This window comes from Choristoneura fumiferana, chromosome 29 (genome assembly GCF_025370935.1).
Source record: "Choristoneura fumiferana chromosome 29, NRCan_CFum_1, whole genome shotgun sequence".
Taxonomy (NCBI): Eukaryota; Metazoa; Arthropoda; class Insecta; order Lepidoptera; family Tortricidae; genus Choristoneura; species Choristoneura fumiferana.
Genome location: NC_133500.1, coordinates 1,909,444 through 1,926,058, shown reverse-complemented (window position 1 = coordinate 1,926,058; position 16,615 = coordinate 1,909,444). Strand labels below are relative to the sequence as shown.

Genomic DNA, 16,615 nt, shown 5'->3' with positions numbered 1-16,615 from the left:
TTGGCATGAAAACCTAGGACCTAGGGTTGAGGTGTTTTGATAAGTCTAGAAATCGATCTCTCAAAGTTTTATATCCGTATAATTTTTCATGTGTATGGTAGTGCCATCTTGTAGCAAATTGCATAGCTCGATAGCTATCGGAGAAAAGTTAGCCATCATAAGACAATACTTTTTTCGGGTACCAATACGCTCGGCCGTATATAGGTAGGTAGGTAGGGTAGATAGTAATACTTACAGTAGCTGTGACATCCTGCAACTGTAACAATTATTTCAGTACAGATCTGTAGATAGGTACTTCTTTAACTTTTATAGGCGGTAGTACATTTTTGATATCTTACAAAATTAAATACAGTTATGAATATTTATTTTATTCGTATCCCTTCGTTCCTAATATTTTTTTTTGAATTTATTTACATTATTTTGTACAATTATGAAAAAAAAAAGTAAAAAAAAAAATATTTTATTATATTATTTTCCATTAACACGCTGAATATACATATTTAAGCGTAATAAATAGATACATTAATTTACTGAGTACTATGTATAAAATGTCATTTCCATACCAGAAAGAGAACGTACCAACTGGAACAACACACAATTTTTACTACTAGGTTTAAATATTATACTACTAGGTTTGCCTCTTCGGTATTCAAGAGAATAAAAACCGGCCAAGAGCGTGTCGGACACGCCCAAAATAGGGTTCCGTAGCCATTACGAAAAAATTAAGTAATAATTTTCTAATGATTTCGTATTTTATACCTTAGGCTGCTATTTACTCATAAACTACTAATAATTCTCGAGCAAACTTAGCCGTTATAGTTTTCCTTGAAAGTGAAATATCGAGTCAAAGTGAAATAGCTCATTGATATAATGACTTTATTATTTACAATATAGAGTTCATTTTAAATAAAACTTTGTTGGCAGATAATATTTTTCAAAATTGAATGCGTCATAGACAAGTAGCCTCATGGAAAAGTATTATTTGCGAACGTGTATTTTTTTTAAATGCACTTTCTGCTCTAGATAATAAAGTCGGATTTCAGTGAACTATTTTATTTTATATTTCCGTTCATTTTAAACTGAACATGCAGTCGAGGGCACAATAGAATACAATGGCTTTATTCGAAAGGTGGGCTGTTAACGAGATCGGGACATTTAAAAAAAAACCTAGTATACCTGCACCCGCGCCCGCAGGATGCGCCCGCGCAGTGCACCCGCGACAGCTAGCGTAGGCCCACATAGTCAAGTTCTAGTCACTATATAGGTTGAACGTCTAGGTGTTTTTCACATAATGCTAACTAAAGGGATGTTAAAGTTTACCTGTTTAACTCCTTCATCTGATGTTTTTACGTCTTTTTTTGTTATGTCTTGCACCCTGTTGTATAATATGCCCATGCCGCCCTAAAATAAAAATGAAAACTTTATTCCTCCTGTAGTTTAAAAATTATATACTTACACGTCAAACAAGACAATGACAGAAAGCATTATAATTTAAAAATATTAGGCATATCGTATCATTAAGGTAACTAGATACAATACCAACCAGTACACACACACAGTACACACAGTAATGGGTAATGCCAACTTACGGAAAGAAGAACGTCGAGCAACTAAAAATAAAACAAATTTCAGTTTCGTCAAAAAATACCGTACGGCCTAGGCTACGTTGTCCCAATGGAGGGTAAGTTTGACCCAAGTGAGGGATTGATTTATATGAAAACCACATATACTTAATAAAAAACCGGCCAAGAGCGTGTCGGACACGCCCGAAATAGAATTCCGTAGCCATTACGAAAAAAAATAAGTAATATTTTGCTAAGGATTTCGTATTTTATTTGTACGGAATATTCCAAGTTTAGGTATATTTTATACCTTAGACTGCTATTTACTCTTAAACTACTAATAATTCTCAATAAAACTTAACCGTTATAGTTTTCCTTGTAAGTTTGATATACTTACTATCACCCTGAATTTTTTCCACCCACCGGTTTAGATTTTAGAGGGGGGGGGGGCGATTTTAATGAAAGTTTGCACTTTTAAGTTGAATATTTTGCAAACATTTTTTTTGTCTAAATCGAAAAATACCTATCCAACAATGTTGGATGAGAGAAAAAAAATTACCCCCTCTTTCGTCTATGGGAGGTACGCTAAACAAGTTTTATTTGAATTTTTTATTGTACCATTTTGTCGGCATAGTTTACATATATATATATTCGTGCAAAATTACAGCTTTCTAGCATTGATAGTCCCTACGCAAAGCCGCGGACGGATAGACAGACAGACAGACATGGCGAAACTATAAGGGTTCCGCTTTTGCCATTTTGGCTACGGAACCCTAAAAACTCGTAAATAAAACCAACCATACGACTACCTGTGTGCCATAATTTCAAGTAATAATAAAATCCGGACCGAGTTATCCCAATGGCCCAAGCTACTCTTCAGGGCCAAAGTTACCCCTCAGGGTCGAAATTACACTTCACGGCCAAATTAACCCAACCCTACGGTAGGCACATAAAGGTTTTTAATCTGCGAATAATTTTTCCAAAACAAGAACGATCTAGGCATTTTGTAAACCTCGATACACCTACTTATTTATTAAAAACAAAAAATTACATCTAATTACAAAATAAAAATCTTACCATCTGAAAAAAATAGACGTTTAATAAAAAAAAAGTTGCAATCTTAAAAACTTTTTTGTCAAAGTAAAAGTCAAAACAGTAAAATGAGGTTTGCCCCCCACTGGGTAACTTAACTATGCTCCAATTCTGTATTTTGCTTAAAATTACTTACAAGTCGAAGTCCCGGTAGCCGATACACTTGCCGATAAAATGGCAACACTGAACTTAAATTTTTTGCTCCGATATTTTCTTTTCTTTTCCTGTCGGACGCGTACAGTGATAAGACGGAGTGCAATGATAATGTTGGTGTAAAATGCACCTAACGATGAATTATGTATGAAATTAAATTCAGGAGCATTATAGTTAAATTAAAGTTTTAATATAAGTATGTATTAAAACAACATTATGACGCAGTTTAAGCAATCCAGCATGATAGTAGGGGTGATCTACTTTACATAAATACATATATGAACAAACCACAGCATAATAATTTTCAAAATAAAACAAAGATTACGAAATTTGGAGCAAATATTGGAGCAAAGTAACCTCATTTTTAACTGACTTCAAAAAAGGAGGAGGACCTACGTTCCACTGTTTATACGGAATATCTTTTATTCAATTTATGCTGTAAAAAGCACAGAATGTCAAAAAAAAACTACCATCGGTTCGGAAAAACCAATTTTGTTTGTTTGCGACTGCATTATTTACTGGGATTTCAAAAAATTACTCACGTCTAACTCTTTCCCCGCCAGTTGCGCGTACCTCTGGGAAAGTTAAAATTGTTTTGTAAAATACTTATCCTATTGCATTGTATTGTAATATACATTTGACCTTTGTTTGACCTTCATCGTAAATAAACGTTATGTAACTAAACCACCTAATTCTAACACTGACAGGTGATAGATGACACTACGTTTTTTTAACCGACTTCAAAAAAGGAGGAGGTTCTCAATTCAAGTGTATTTTTTTTGTTTGTTTGTTACGTGATAACTCCGCCAGTTGTGGGCCGAATTTCAAAATTCTTTTTTAGTTCTAAAGGACATACTTTCGAGGTGGTCTCATTGACACCAAGTCAAGATCTGAAGATGGGATCTTACAGAAATCGAGAGCAACCCTCGAATTTTTAAAGCACACCTATAGCGATTTTGGCATTTTTAACATTAAATCAAGTATTTACATTCAGAAAGTATCATTTGGTGAACTGGACCCCGATAAAGAAGACCGTAGGTACCGGTACTCTTTTATAAAATGATATAACTATGCTGTGTTTGAGCTTAATGGAATCGTTGTGAGATGCACTTTGGCTACTAATCACTAAAATTGGAAAAATTTTTTTTTTACAAAAAATGGATATGACTTCAAAAACCTTGAAAATAATTTTCTACTACTTTGAAGTCGGTGCCTCAGTACGAGCCAGCAGGAGTGATTGAAGCCCAATATATAGTATGCAGGTCAGGTAGACGACTATAGTTCCACTACTGCCATGGCAACGTCTCTAGGATCACTCATTAACGTATGATTTTAACCAAACCAAAGATTAGGAGTGTGACAGTCATCCCAGCCTATATACGTCCCACTGCTGGGCACAGGCCTCCTCTCAGAACAAGAGGGCTTGGGCCATAGTTCCCACGCGGGCCCAGTGCGGATTGGGAACTTCACACGCCCCATTGAATTGCTTCGCAGGTTTGTGCAGGTTTCCTCACGATGTTTTCCTTCACCGCATAGCTCGTGGTAATTTTCAAATGTAATTCCGCACATGAATTTCGAAAAACTCAGAGGTGCGAGCCGGGGTTTGAACCCACGACCCTCTGTTTGAGAGGCGATAGGTCAAACCACTAGGCCACCACGGCTCTCACAGTGACAGTTATAAACCTATTCCTTCATGGTTCATTTTCTAAGCATGCTAGCAGTATTTATAGCACAAACATTTTTCAAAGCAACTATATCACTGTTGTCTCCTGAAACAGAGGGCAGAATAACAACACTTTAAAGTTCATTTAATGGGGGAGCATTCAACAACGATGAAGTTAACGGAAATCATAACTAACACCGTGTATATGAACTAAATACTTACAATAAATACTTCTTTTATTTTCTTTACGATCTGTACCACTTTTTCCTGAAACATATAGTTAACGGTGACGATGTAGATTGTAGGTATATATGTACAGTCAGTTGAGTAGTTGCAATGAGCACCTGAACCGCTCATCAACTTCTGCAGCTGACTCAGAATCTCAAAACTAATACGGAATATTTTCGCAGATGGTTTTTTTTTGGCCCGAGTCCCCTCAAGGGCCGATCAGATGATTAAATATGTACCTACTGGCGAGAAACTGAATCACGTACATACATACATACGCTTGAAAAACATAACCCTCCATTGGGCAGTCGGGTAAAAAAATGACCCAGGTACACTACGATTATCGACTTTGACACTCGGGATGTCTCGGTTTAAATGGTCAAGGTAAATTACACAAACAAATTAATTTACAAAGCTTGATATTATGTAGTTATTAATGGGTATGATTTTTTTGACTGACTTTAAATGCGTTTTCGGCGATCAATACCGATGACTTTCTGCCAAGTTTCTTGCGGCGCATTCTTCTTGGCAATGATGGTCTTTACGAAAGCGCTGGTAGTTTAAAAAAATGACGTGTAAAAGTGCCCATTGCGGCCTATTTACTGAATAAATCATTTGAAATTTTGAAATTTTGAATTTTTGAATTTTTAATTTGATAAATATTACGAGTGCGTTACCAAAGAAATCATAGCGAAATTGATTATGACAAGGTTCTACCCTGGTACGCGATTTAGACTGCATTTCCACCAGAGACGAGCGAAGATATGTAGCGAGGAATGTGTCTTTCATGAAACAATAGAAGCGCTTTATTTACTTCTCCTCGCACAGCACAGCTCTGGTGGAAACAGAACAGCTGAGCGGAGCAAGGATATGTAAGAACGTAGCGTACCGTGTCTATCGGTTCATGAAAAATATATTCCTCGCAACACATCGGAATCGGTGCAAACGTAGAGTACAAAACATCATCATCCCAGCCTATATACGTCCCACTGCAGGGCACAGGCCTCCCCTCAGAAAGAGAGGGCTTGGGCAGTAGTTCCCACGCGGGCCCGTGCAAGTTTCCTCACGATGTTTTCCTTCACCGTAAAGCTCGTGGTAAATTTCAAATGTAATTCCGCACATGAATTCCGAAAAACTCAGAGGTGCGAGCCGGGGTTTGAACCCACGACCCTCTGCTTGAGAGGCCATATATCAAACCACTCGGCCACCACGGCTTCAACAACGAACGAGTACAAAACATGGACTTATGTAACCCTTCAAAAATATGTCACAAGCTCTTATTCTGACATAATAAAGCCGTCGTACGCGCAATACTCCAGTACTATGTCGGAAATACAAACTGAGACAAGGATGCACAGAATAACCAGAAAAAGAGACCAGCGCTGGGAATCGAACCCAGGTCCTCAGCAATCCGTGCTGCGTGCTATAACCCCCACACCACCGCTGGACAGGAGTCTAGACACGAATTTTTCCTATGCATACATATCTCAGGTTGCTTATTTCTACGCTACTTAAGCAGCAGCACTAGCGACATCTATGTTTCGTCGAGAGACGTCACATTCTTTCGGAACTAACCGCTCACCCAGACAAGAGATGTCGCTACTAAGCAATCAAATTATGATTACTTAAAATTACTTTGGACATGTCTCCAGGCGGGATGGTGACTCCATAGAGCGGCTAGTCGTGCAGAGAAAGGTGGAGGGGGCCAGTCGAGCGGCAGGTCACCATGCGCTGGACTGACCAAGTGAAGGCTGCTGTAGGAAACGGCGTATCTGACTGTACCAAACAGTCTGCCAACAAAAGGGGATGGCGGGAGATCGTACGGAGAGCCGTGTGCCCGCCTCTACCACAGTGGCGTAGCTAATTTTTTTTGCATTAGAAAAAAGGTAAGCGATCTTGACGTGTCTTTTTTTTTAATTAATAACCTAACCTAACCAACAAAAAGTTGGAAAACCCCCGACTTTTTCACTTCAAAGTTCAATATCTCAAAAAAAGCTGAACCGATTTTGATGAAACATGTCTAAGAACCATCGCTAGAAACCTTGATTAAAAATAAAAAAAACGCATTCAAATCGGTCCACCCGTTTAAGAGCTACGGTGCCACAGACACAGAGACAGACAGACAGATAGACACACACAGCGGTCAAATTTATAACACCCCTCTTTTTGCGTCAGGGGTAAAAAGACGCGTGAAGATTATTTATTTATTACCCTTTTTCTAATGATAAAAAAAACGAAGTATAGGTGGACAAGGGCGCCAGTGCATAAAGAAAGAATTGGGCCTGTTCGAGGCGTGAACGAATACACGGTTCCTGGTCGAATGATATTTTATTTCCAATTTACAGGCCTTATATACAGTGCAAGAAAACTCTTGCCAGCGCGATGTAGGATTCTTTCGAGACCGATACAGCGACATCTATCGGGCTTTTATTCAAACAAACCTCCCTATGTACATTACAATCAAACCCAATAATGCGAATTGTAGAGGGCCCTCACCCCCTCTTTCCACGTACATGGCTTGAACTTAATGGTCTTTAACATTATAGATAGGAATAATAATAGGATACAGTGAATTGAACTCATCCCTAGTAGGCTCGAGGCTCAAGCCTGTTCGTAAGATTTCTTTTCTCTCTTTTTCGGGAACGCCAAAGTCATACCGTAATTTTTGTTCGAATCATCGTTTGTCAGATTTTTTTCCCATTGAAACCTTACAATTTTCTGATTTTTTTAAAGGGTCATCCTATAGAATACTATAGGTTAGGTTAGGTTTGTTTTATAACAATGAGGGCTATCGCGAATGAATTCGCCGCTAGAGGCGCTAGTGTAGCGTGAGGTCTCCGAAATGTCAAATCTCATAGTTTTTGGGTGAGCTACGCGGGTTTATTTAGAATTAGAATAATTTTGTGAATATTTTGCAATATCTGTAATTAATTATGGCAAATATGCGTTCCGGGGCAATGAATGTCTGTGTTTTGAGACAGTTTTGTCTTTCGGAAACCTTTGTCCTCCCTTTTTTCCGAACAAAACGGGGACTATGCAACACTGTGGCATGCTCGATATTTATATGGTACGGTTTCAAGGTGTATTAAATATGATTTTAATCTAAACTTTGTTTCCACGCCCGTAATAACAGACTTTCAAAACCATACTTAAAAACCTCACGCAACAGTGCGCCATCTAGTGAGACAAAAAACGATAGCCCTCATTGTGAACAGTTATTGTATTCAGAGAAAAAAGTGTTATGACAAACGATCATTCTGACAAACATTACATTCGGACTTTCGATGTGTATGCGAGTCGATATGGACCCGAATCTTATGCTCCTCTCTTGTCAAAGCTTAGGTTTAGACGGCCCCCTGAGCTCCGGGGCCCTGGTGCACTGTATAACCTGACCATACGATAGCTACGCCACTGCTCTACCACCGACGCGGATGCCGCAATCTGACCACGACCGCTCTGCCAAGAGCGACACGACTAAGAAGAAGAAAAACATATTTTTGAGTGGCTCCAATAGATACATAGTTTTGCACTTGACTGTACTAGAATAAGATAGTATAAATAACGAACTAATTTACCTTTGCCGCATTTATGTCGACTAATTCCACTACTTCAGTGTTTTTCAGAAGCTTTTGAGATCTCTGGAATATAACAAAAATAAGAAAAATATTTCAGCTATTGTATTGTAACTCTTTAATGTAAATAAAAACACATGAAATTAACAGATAACAAAAGAATACCTATAATATACAAAGGCGAACGAAAAAATTGCGAGTAGTTGTTTGATTTTAATTTAATTAATTTCTAATGTATGTACCTATTAATAAAAAATATAGTAATGTCTATAGTAAATAATATAATAAATACAATTCTTTTTGTTAATGAAATCATATACGTACGTGTATTGAGTTAGACAGTTTCTTTATGTCGTTAAACACAACGTTGCCCTGGAGTAAAAAAAAGAGTTCATGATAGCTTAAAATATAATTTTCGAATACTCGTGTCCCAGTACAGTCACCAGCAGCAATAATAATAAATAAATAATAAATAAATAAATATCACGGGACAATTCACACCAATTGACCTAGTCCCAAAGTAAGCTTAGCAAAGCTTGTGTTATGGGTACTAAGCAACGGAGAAATATAATTATATAGATAGATACATACTTAAATACATAGTAAACACCCAAGACCCGAGAACAAACATTCGTATTTTTCATACAAATATCTGCCCCGACACGGGAATCGAACCCGGGACCTCAAGCTTCGTAGTCAGGTTCTCTAACCACTAGGCCATCTGGTCGTCTAAACGACACGACTCTATTACTAGGGCCGCTAGGACGTGTCAGATATTTTTGCACGTTTCCCTGTGGCAGATATTAGTTCAATAAGTAATTAAAACATAGCAACATAATAGATCATACTCGTCAAATTGAACGACATTAGTTCAGCGTCTTTTTAAAAATAGTTTTTTATTTAAGTATATTATACTTTAAAGTTTATTGGAAGAAGCTAGCACTTTTGATGTTTGTGACAGGGATATTTGGAAATATACCTCGTTGACTTTCTTGCCGGATGCTTCTCCACAGAGGTTTTTCCGAACCGGTGGTAGTTTTTTTTGACATTCATAAGTGCTAGTTATAGCCTATTGTTGTTGTTGTTTCTTTAAAAAAATATGGCTCTGTCCATCAGAGGACAATTTTGCCAGTGTCTAGTAGTTTTTGCCGTTGTACGGTAAAAAAATTCTAGAAAACGAAATATGAGAGGTAATGGTGGAGGAACGATGACCAGTTATAGCCTAAATTGAATAAAGATATTTTGACTTTGACTTTTGTGGCGTGACAGGCACCATTAATTGGACTCTAGGTTGGCGTTCATTGATAATACAATCAATGTAATTATTATCATTGTATAATTTTCAGTATTATAAATGTAATTTATATGAAAAATGGAACATCTAAGGACTCGATTATTAGATAAAGGTAAATAATCAAAATCCCGTAAAGCAAAATCCATTTCATGAAACTTACATTTTTAGCATTATTCAGAGTGTCAATATTCTGAAAACAAACAAATCAATCAGTATACCTACTTAGTGTTATTCACTAGTGCCCTTGTTTATATTTAAGGCTGTAACTGCGGAAGTTCCGCAACAAATCTTACAGTCACCTTGACCAATCTGACACAGCAAAGCGTTCATAAATATCCTGATACGGCTCTACTTCTAGGACGTGTCAGATATTTTTGCACGCTCTGCTGTAGCAGATATGCAGGTGACTGTACCTCCGCTCGCCTCCGCCTCCTTAATTTTTTTGCGGAGTTGTAATGGAAGTTTATTTACGCCTAGCCGTTAGGTAGGTTATCGCTATTCCGCGTGAACTACGCAATTATCCGGGACAAAAACTAACCAATGTCCTTCCTCCGGGCTCAACAAACCATTTTTGTACCGAATTTTATCTAAATCGGTCCAGCGGTTTAGACGTGATGACGTGACAAATAAACAAACAGACTTACAAATTTTCGCTTTTATAATATTACTAGCAGTTGCTCGCGACTCCGTCCGCATAGTATTCGTTTATCGCTATCCCGCGGGAACTGCCATTTTCCTCTCTTTCTCTCTCTCTATAGAGTCTCTCTTTAGTATGCTAAAGTACCTAGTCTAGAATCACTTACTGAGTCCATCTGCAATAAAAACACAGTTGTTAACTATGAAAAGAAATCACATCAACATCTCGACCTTTGGACAGGCCTCTCGAAATGAGGCTTACGCCGTATCTCACACTCGGGCTCAGTCTGGATTGGGTACTTCACACACAAGGTCTAGAGCTCTTCAAGATGTTTCTCCTGCATTGTACATGGTATATGTTATGTACTCGTAGTATGGCAATTGGCCACTTTTAGTGCGTTGCTCTAATCGATCTGCCGTATTGTTTCTCAGGCACATCATGATATGCCTGGCCAACTTTTAGGCATATCATGAAATGGCGGCATTTCACGATATGCCTAGGGATTTCGTGATTTGGCGAATTTTACGATCGATATATAATCTATGTTTGACTAAATAAAGGGGTTCTTTTACACACACCTACAACGAGTCTCATTGACTACCACTACCACATTCCTTTCATCTAATACTAGTAGGTACGTACATTTACAGTTAGGTACATGTAATTTTGCTCGCAGATAGAAACATTTTTTTACTGATTAATGACTAATAAAGTTAATACTTACAGCATCCACTACACTTTTAATCTCGTTGATGGTAACGTTGCCCTAAAATAGAAAAAAATAACGAATAAAAAAACGAAACGAACGAAACTAGAAGTACACATGTATAAATTACAGCTGTCTTTCTATTACAGTTCTTGAGATACATGGCCTATGACAAACAAATAGACAGACGGATAGTGTAGTAACATTAGGGTAGACATAGGATTCCGTTTGTAACCCTTCGGGTAACTTCGGGTTGTTTTAGTTTTTTTTAATTTATTATTACTTATGTCTACTAAAGCAAGCAAGAAACTAATAAACTAGATACAAAAATACTAAATTGTCATACTTACACCCTAATAATAAAAAATATTAAAATCTTTCGTACCTACTATTTCCATGACTTGCGAGATGAATGAATATGTATACACAGGACACACTACAATCTTTTTGTCGGCTGTACTTTTTATGAAGTGTTACTAGCTATACTTGCATGTCATCCACAAGTCGATATCGGTAACTTGAAGAGTTCAGAGTCAGAATCGCTCAATAGAAAATGTTTTAATACAAAATTTTTCACTGACTAGGTATACATTTTGCTAACTGGGCTTTCATTGTCATCCAGCTTACGTATGTGTACCTTTCTTTCACTTCAATTGGACCACTGAAAGTATGTTAAATTTGACCGACCTTACAAGGCAAGTTAATGTTATTAAAGTATGTAGTCAATTTTTTTTATAATATGTCATGAATCTGATTAGGTATACCAGGATGCAATGATGATGATAAAGTTATACTCACAGCATTGTTCAAATTATTAATGTTCTAAAAACAAATACTTCATTAGTTCGAAGCATACCATGAATTGAAAAAAGCTGGGGTATTTCTATTTAAATATAGGATTTTCTCTAGATTTTGCAAATTTTGTTACTTTTTTCTTAGAATTGTGGTTATGTCCATAATACACAACAAATTAGGACAAATCATGATTTGTATACTAAAAATTAAAATATCTGACTTAAAAAATAGTCACTTTTTTTCTTGTCCCTCCGGTCCGCTCAGGAATTTTGATTCCTTCCTGTCCGACATTTCGGACTATGAGAAATATTATATTCCACGTAGGTCGACCATCGGAACTAAAGCATTATTAAAATTCCTCTTGAACCACGCGGATCAGTGAATTCCACTTGGTTTGATTCTTGAACTACGAGGATTGTTATATTCGAGTTTGAACACAGTATTTGTGCCCCATCACTAGATACAACCGACCAAGGACTTTGATCACGTGACAAGACGTTATGCGAAGTTGTATCTGCGAAATGGTAATTTTTAATTTAAATTATAGTACCAATTAACACCAAAAAAAATTCGAAAAATGTGTTAACCAATGCGTAACGTGCTGATGAGGCCAAAGGCAAAAACCAAGTAAACTTAATTCATTATTGAAACTTAAAAGAGCTCTTACGTGTCTTGTTTTATTGGAACATCAATCCTTTCCAGGACATTTGCTCGTGAAAGAATCCTACATCAATACCATATAATCCTCGTAGCTCGAGGGTCGAACCAAGTGGAAGTCAATGATCCACGTGGTAGAAAGAAGAGGAGTTTTAAAAATCTTTTTGGTTAGACGGCCGAGCGTCGTCAGACGACGTTGTCTAACCACGCGGCCGGAGGGCTTTTTCTTCTGAAAAACCGTCCCAAGGAAATTTGAATTAATTATAATTTGAAATAATTATACTGAATTTAAATTAAAACTTACCACAAGCTGTTTTAAATGAACAAAAATATTAGAAAAGTCAATATTTAGGGTATTATTTTTATTAAGTATATACTTATACTTATATGTGGCGTTATCTGGGAAAAGGTACCTTGTTGTCGATTCTAGTTTCCGAGATAATCGCGCTTAAAGTAAAATGTCGAAAAAAAATTTTTTTTTCTTTTTTTACTCTATATATTAATAAAGCAGGGTCTAAATTTTAATTAATAGGTACATGTAATATAATTAATATAAGTTTACATACATAAAAAAGAACTAACCTAAGATAGTTTAAAAATAGTTAAAATATTCTATATATTATATATTATAATCTAAATTAATTACACATGTTTTAGTACCTTATGTACCAGAGGCAACGTCTGAAAAAATAATAAAAATAGTTAGGTATGTAGGTAAGGTATATAATAATGAATAATGACAAAAACGATGTTGTATGTAGGTAAGTACGATGTTCGCCGACAGATATACAATTTAAGTTAACGCTTTATATCAATTGTAGATAATACACTCATTTTATCTGCATTAAAAGGTTACTCTATATTCCATTACTTTTATTTGCATTCAAGCATCGAAAATGAGCCAGAAAAAAATCTGATCCCCTTTTATTGCTCTTGCCAGTAATAAAATTGTAATAATACCTACATGTTCATAGGGTAGGATAGGGTAGGAGTCAGAAGAAGACAAGTGCGCCAGACTCATGAGACCATCCTGTGAAAATAAAAACACTTTACTGATACGTTACTCAGAGGTTCGTAACAATCAGTGCCCTTAGTGTAAGTTTCGGTTACAAAATACGTCTCGATCGCGGCAGCGGCCGGCGAAGTGCCAGAACCGATATGGGGGCATTTCATGATATGCCTAGGAATTTCATGATCTGCCTAAACTGGCCAAATCATGAAATGGCGGCGCTTCATGATATGCCTAGGAATTTCATGATCTGCCTAAACGTCACTAGGCAAATCGCTAAACGGTGAGTTTTGAACGATATGGCGGATGTCCCTTAGCCATATCATGAAATGGCGGCATTTCATGATATGCCTAGGAATTTCGTGATCTGGCGGATTTTACGATCGGCCGCCGACATAGATAAGTGGACGTTCCATATTCGAAAAATGGCTTAAGTCCCATACAATGAGGGTTTTCACGGAGGCGAAATATCGCTAGATGGCGTTAGTGTCGTGAGGTCCGTTTGACGTTTGACGCTTGCTGAAATGTATATTTCAGAACTAAATTATTGTTATCATTATTTTAAAATTTATGACGGTGGAAGCATTCTACACTTCCACTGAACGTAGATATAGTTTAGATATAGTTAGTGTTTAGTATTGTAACTAAGGGACCCCATACATCCCTGTATTTCCTGTATTATTATTTTTTGTATTTTTTTTTCTTTAATTGTATAATATAGTTTTTAAGTATTTTATTTGTAATTATATTTTGATGAAAAAATGACTTCCTGCCAAGTTTCTTGCGGCGCATTCTTCTTGGCAATGATGGTCTTTCCGAAAGCGCTGGTAGTTTAAAAAAATGACGTGTAAAAGTGCCCATTGCGGCCTATTTACTGAATAAATCATTTGAATTTTTTGAATTTTGAATTTGCTCGTGATTGGTTAAATAACCATATAACTAAATGAGCCAATCGCAAGCAAACGTCAAACGTCAAACGTCACGATATTCCGCCTCTGTGAAAACCCTCATTCTGTGCACTACCTACTGCACTACATCATCCCAACCTATATACGTCCCACTGCTGGGCACAGGCCTCCTCTCAGAATGAGAGGGCTTGGGCCGTAGTTCCCACGCGGGCCCAGTGCGGATTGGGACTTTGCACTACATACAACAGGTTATTTACTTAAGTTTTTCACCTATATAATGCTATGACTAAGATGAACACTTACCTTGGAATGGTAGAAAGAATGACCATATGTCACTAGGATAAGCGAACTAAAAATAACGGACCTCCCAGCCATGGCAGGATATTTAATAAGACAATCCGACTATCGACCATTTATATTAATACTAAGAGTACAGTCAACTGCAAAGATATCGATACGGCCGAAGTTACAAAAATATGTAGGTACTTATTACTAGCTTGTTACCCGCGACTTCGTCCGCGTAGAATTCGTATATCGCTATCCCGCGGGAAACACGCAATTTTCCGGGACAAAAACTATCCTATGTCCTTCCCCGAGACTTGAACCATCTGTATACCGAATTCCATCTAAATCGGTTCAGCGGTTTAGACGTGATGCGGTAACAAACAAACAAACAAACAAACAGATTTACAAACTTTCGCATTTATAATATTAGTGGGATATAAAACCTTAATAAAAAAAAAACAATATCAAAATGTTTATTCTGAAAACCAGCGATGCGGCTTGCCGTGGCAACACGCTGAGTATGGCCCTTTTTGCTTCTTTCTGCACAATGTTTCTTTTCTTTATTCCTTAATATTTAAGATATGTAAGGTTGTCTTATTTTTAACCCCAGACGCAAAAAGGGGGGTGTTATAAGTTTGACCGCTATTTGTGTCTGTGTCTGTCTGTGGCACCGTAGCTCTTAAGCGGGTAGACCGATTCGAATGCGGTTTTTTTGTTTCAAATCAGGTTTTCTAGCGATGGTTCTTAGACATGCTTCATCAAAAACCGTTAAGCCATTTTTGAGATATTGAACTTTGAAGTGACAAAGTCGGAGGTTTTCCAACTTTTTGCTGGTTAGGTTATGTTAGTTTTATTTATTTTTCTTGTTGTGCCGAATTTTAGCAAATAAATGTACTCTTTCTTTCTTTCTATCCTGCAAGTAGGCCACAAAGGGCTCTTTTACTTACATGTTCCTTTTAACTACCAGCGCTTTCGGAAAGACCATCATTACCAAGAAGAAAGCTCCACGAGAAAGTTAGCAGAAAAGTGTTCATAACAAAATAAAATACATATAATATTGTAATTTTTTTTTTAAAATTACATGAAAAAGATTATAGGAATATGTATGATGTCCTTAACTTAAAAAACTAAAACTAAACATCTTAATATATCTACGTTCAGTAGGAATGTCACAATGCTTCCACCGTCAAAAAAATGGAGATGTAAAGTCTAAAAAAGTCGTGTATACTCGTACATATTTTCGTATTTTTGTGGTTGACTGTACATAATTATCTAGTAAAATTCGCGCTGGAACAATCAATTAAGATTACACAAAAAATTTACAATCTTAAAAATAAAAGGCTCTTAAAGACATGTTTACATTTACAAAGTCATTTCAGATAAATGTTTAGTTTAAATTATGGTTTGTCTATGATGAGAGTATTTGCTCAAAAACAACCGGTTCTAATTAATTTGTTGCGCGTAAAATATCATTTTGCGTTTATATGTTTTTAGATGTGATTATTCAAATATTGTGATTGTCAATTAAACAAAAAGTATGGAGTTATAGCCAGTTAAGCTCCGCGTGACGTCACTCCGTGCGAGACTTTTTTTTACGTGCGGTACGGCCCCCCACTTCCGAACTTCTATGTGCTTAATTTTTAAGAGTTTTTTTTATTAACAATAGTACATTACTGCAGAGGCCGGGAAAAAAAGGCTTGCAGGCCGAGTATGTATAAATAGGTATACGAGGCTGGAATATTCTTTCACGCCGAGGCTTGTATAGTGCTTTTCTCAAACATGCACTAAAAGAAATAAAAACTCCTAGAAATCAATGCTTTATTCATAAGACAACTAAAATTGTACCAGACTCAAATTATAACTACCATATAAATAAGTGTTTATTTTATTCTAACATGATTTTTTAAAACGTTAAAATTATACCAATAAAATCAATTTGCTATAAAACATGTAGATATAACAGACTGCAACAATAAAAAAACACGTTTCTAAACGAAACTTTTGAAATGACAATGGAACTTACTTGCATAATGGCTAAAGCCCAAGTCCAATCA

At 36.6% G+C, this 16,615-nt stretch overlaps 1 protein-coding gene across 1 annotated transcript in view; it reads right to left on the bottom strand.

Annotated features, from left to right (window-relative positions):
* LOC141444056 (uncharacterized) overlaps window positions 1-14,673 on the bottom strand; it is a 16,169-nt gene extending 1,496 nt beyond the window's left edge. Inside the window, exons 1-9 of the mRNA XM_074109491.1 lie at window positions 14,580-14,673; window positions 13,324-13,389; window positions 13,020-13,040; window positions 11,706-11,729; window positions 10,926-10,967; window positions 9,725-9,754; window positions 8,595-8,642; window positions 8,274-8,336; window positions 4,693-4,737 (exon numbers count right to left, since the gene is read on the bottom strand). Of these exons, the coding sequence (XP_073965592.1) occupies window positions 4,693-4,737; window positions 8,274-8,336; window positions 8,595-8,642; window positions 9,725-9,754; window positions 10,926-10,967; window positions 11,706-11,729; window positions 13,020-13,040; window positions 13,324-13,389; window positions 14,580-14,651 (411 nt within the window). The 5' untranslated portion in view covers window positions 14,652-14,673. The remainder of the gene's footprint in view (window positions 1-4,692; window positions 4,738-8,273; window positions 8,337-8,594; window positions 8,643-9,724; window positions 9,755-10,925; window positions 10,968-11,705; window positions 11,730-13,019; window positions 13,041-13,323; window positions 13,390-14,579) is intronic.
* Between the last annotated feature and the right edge of the window lie 1,942 nt (window positions 14,674-16,615).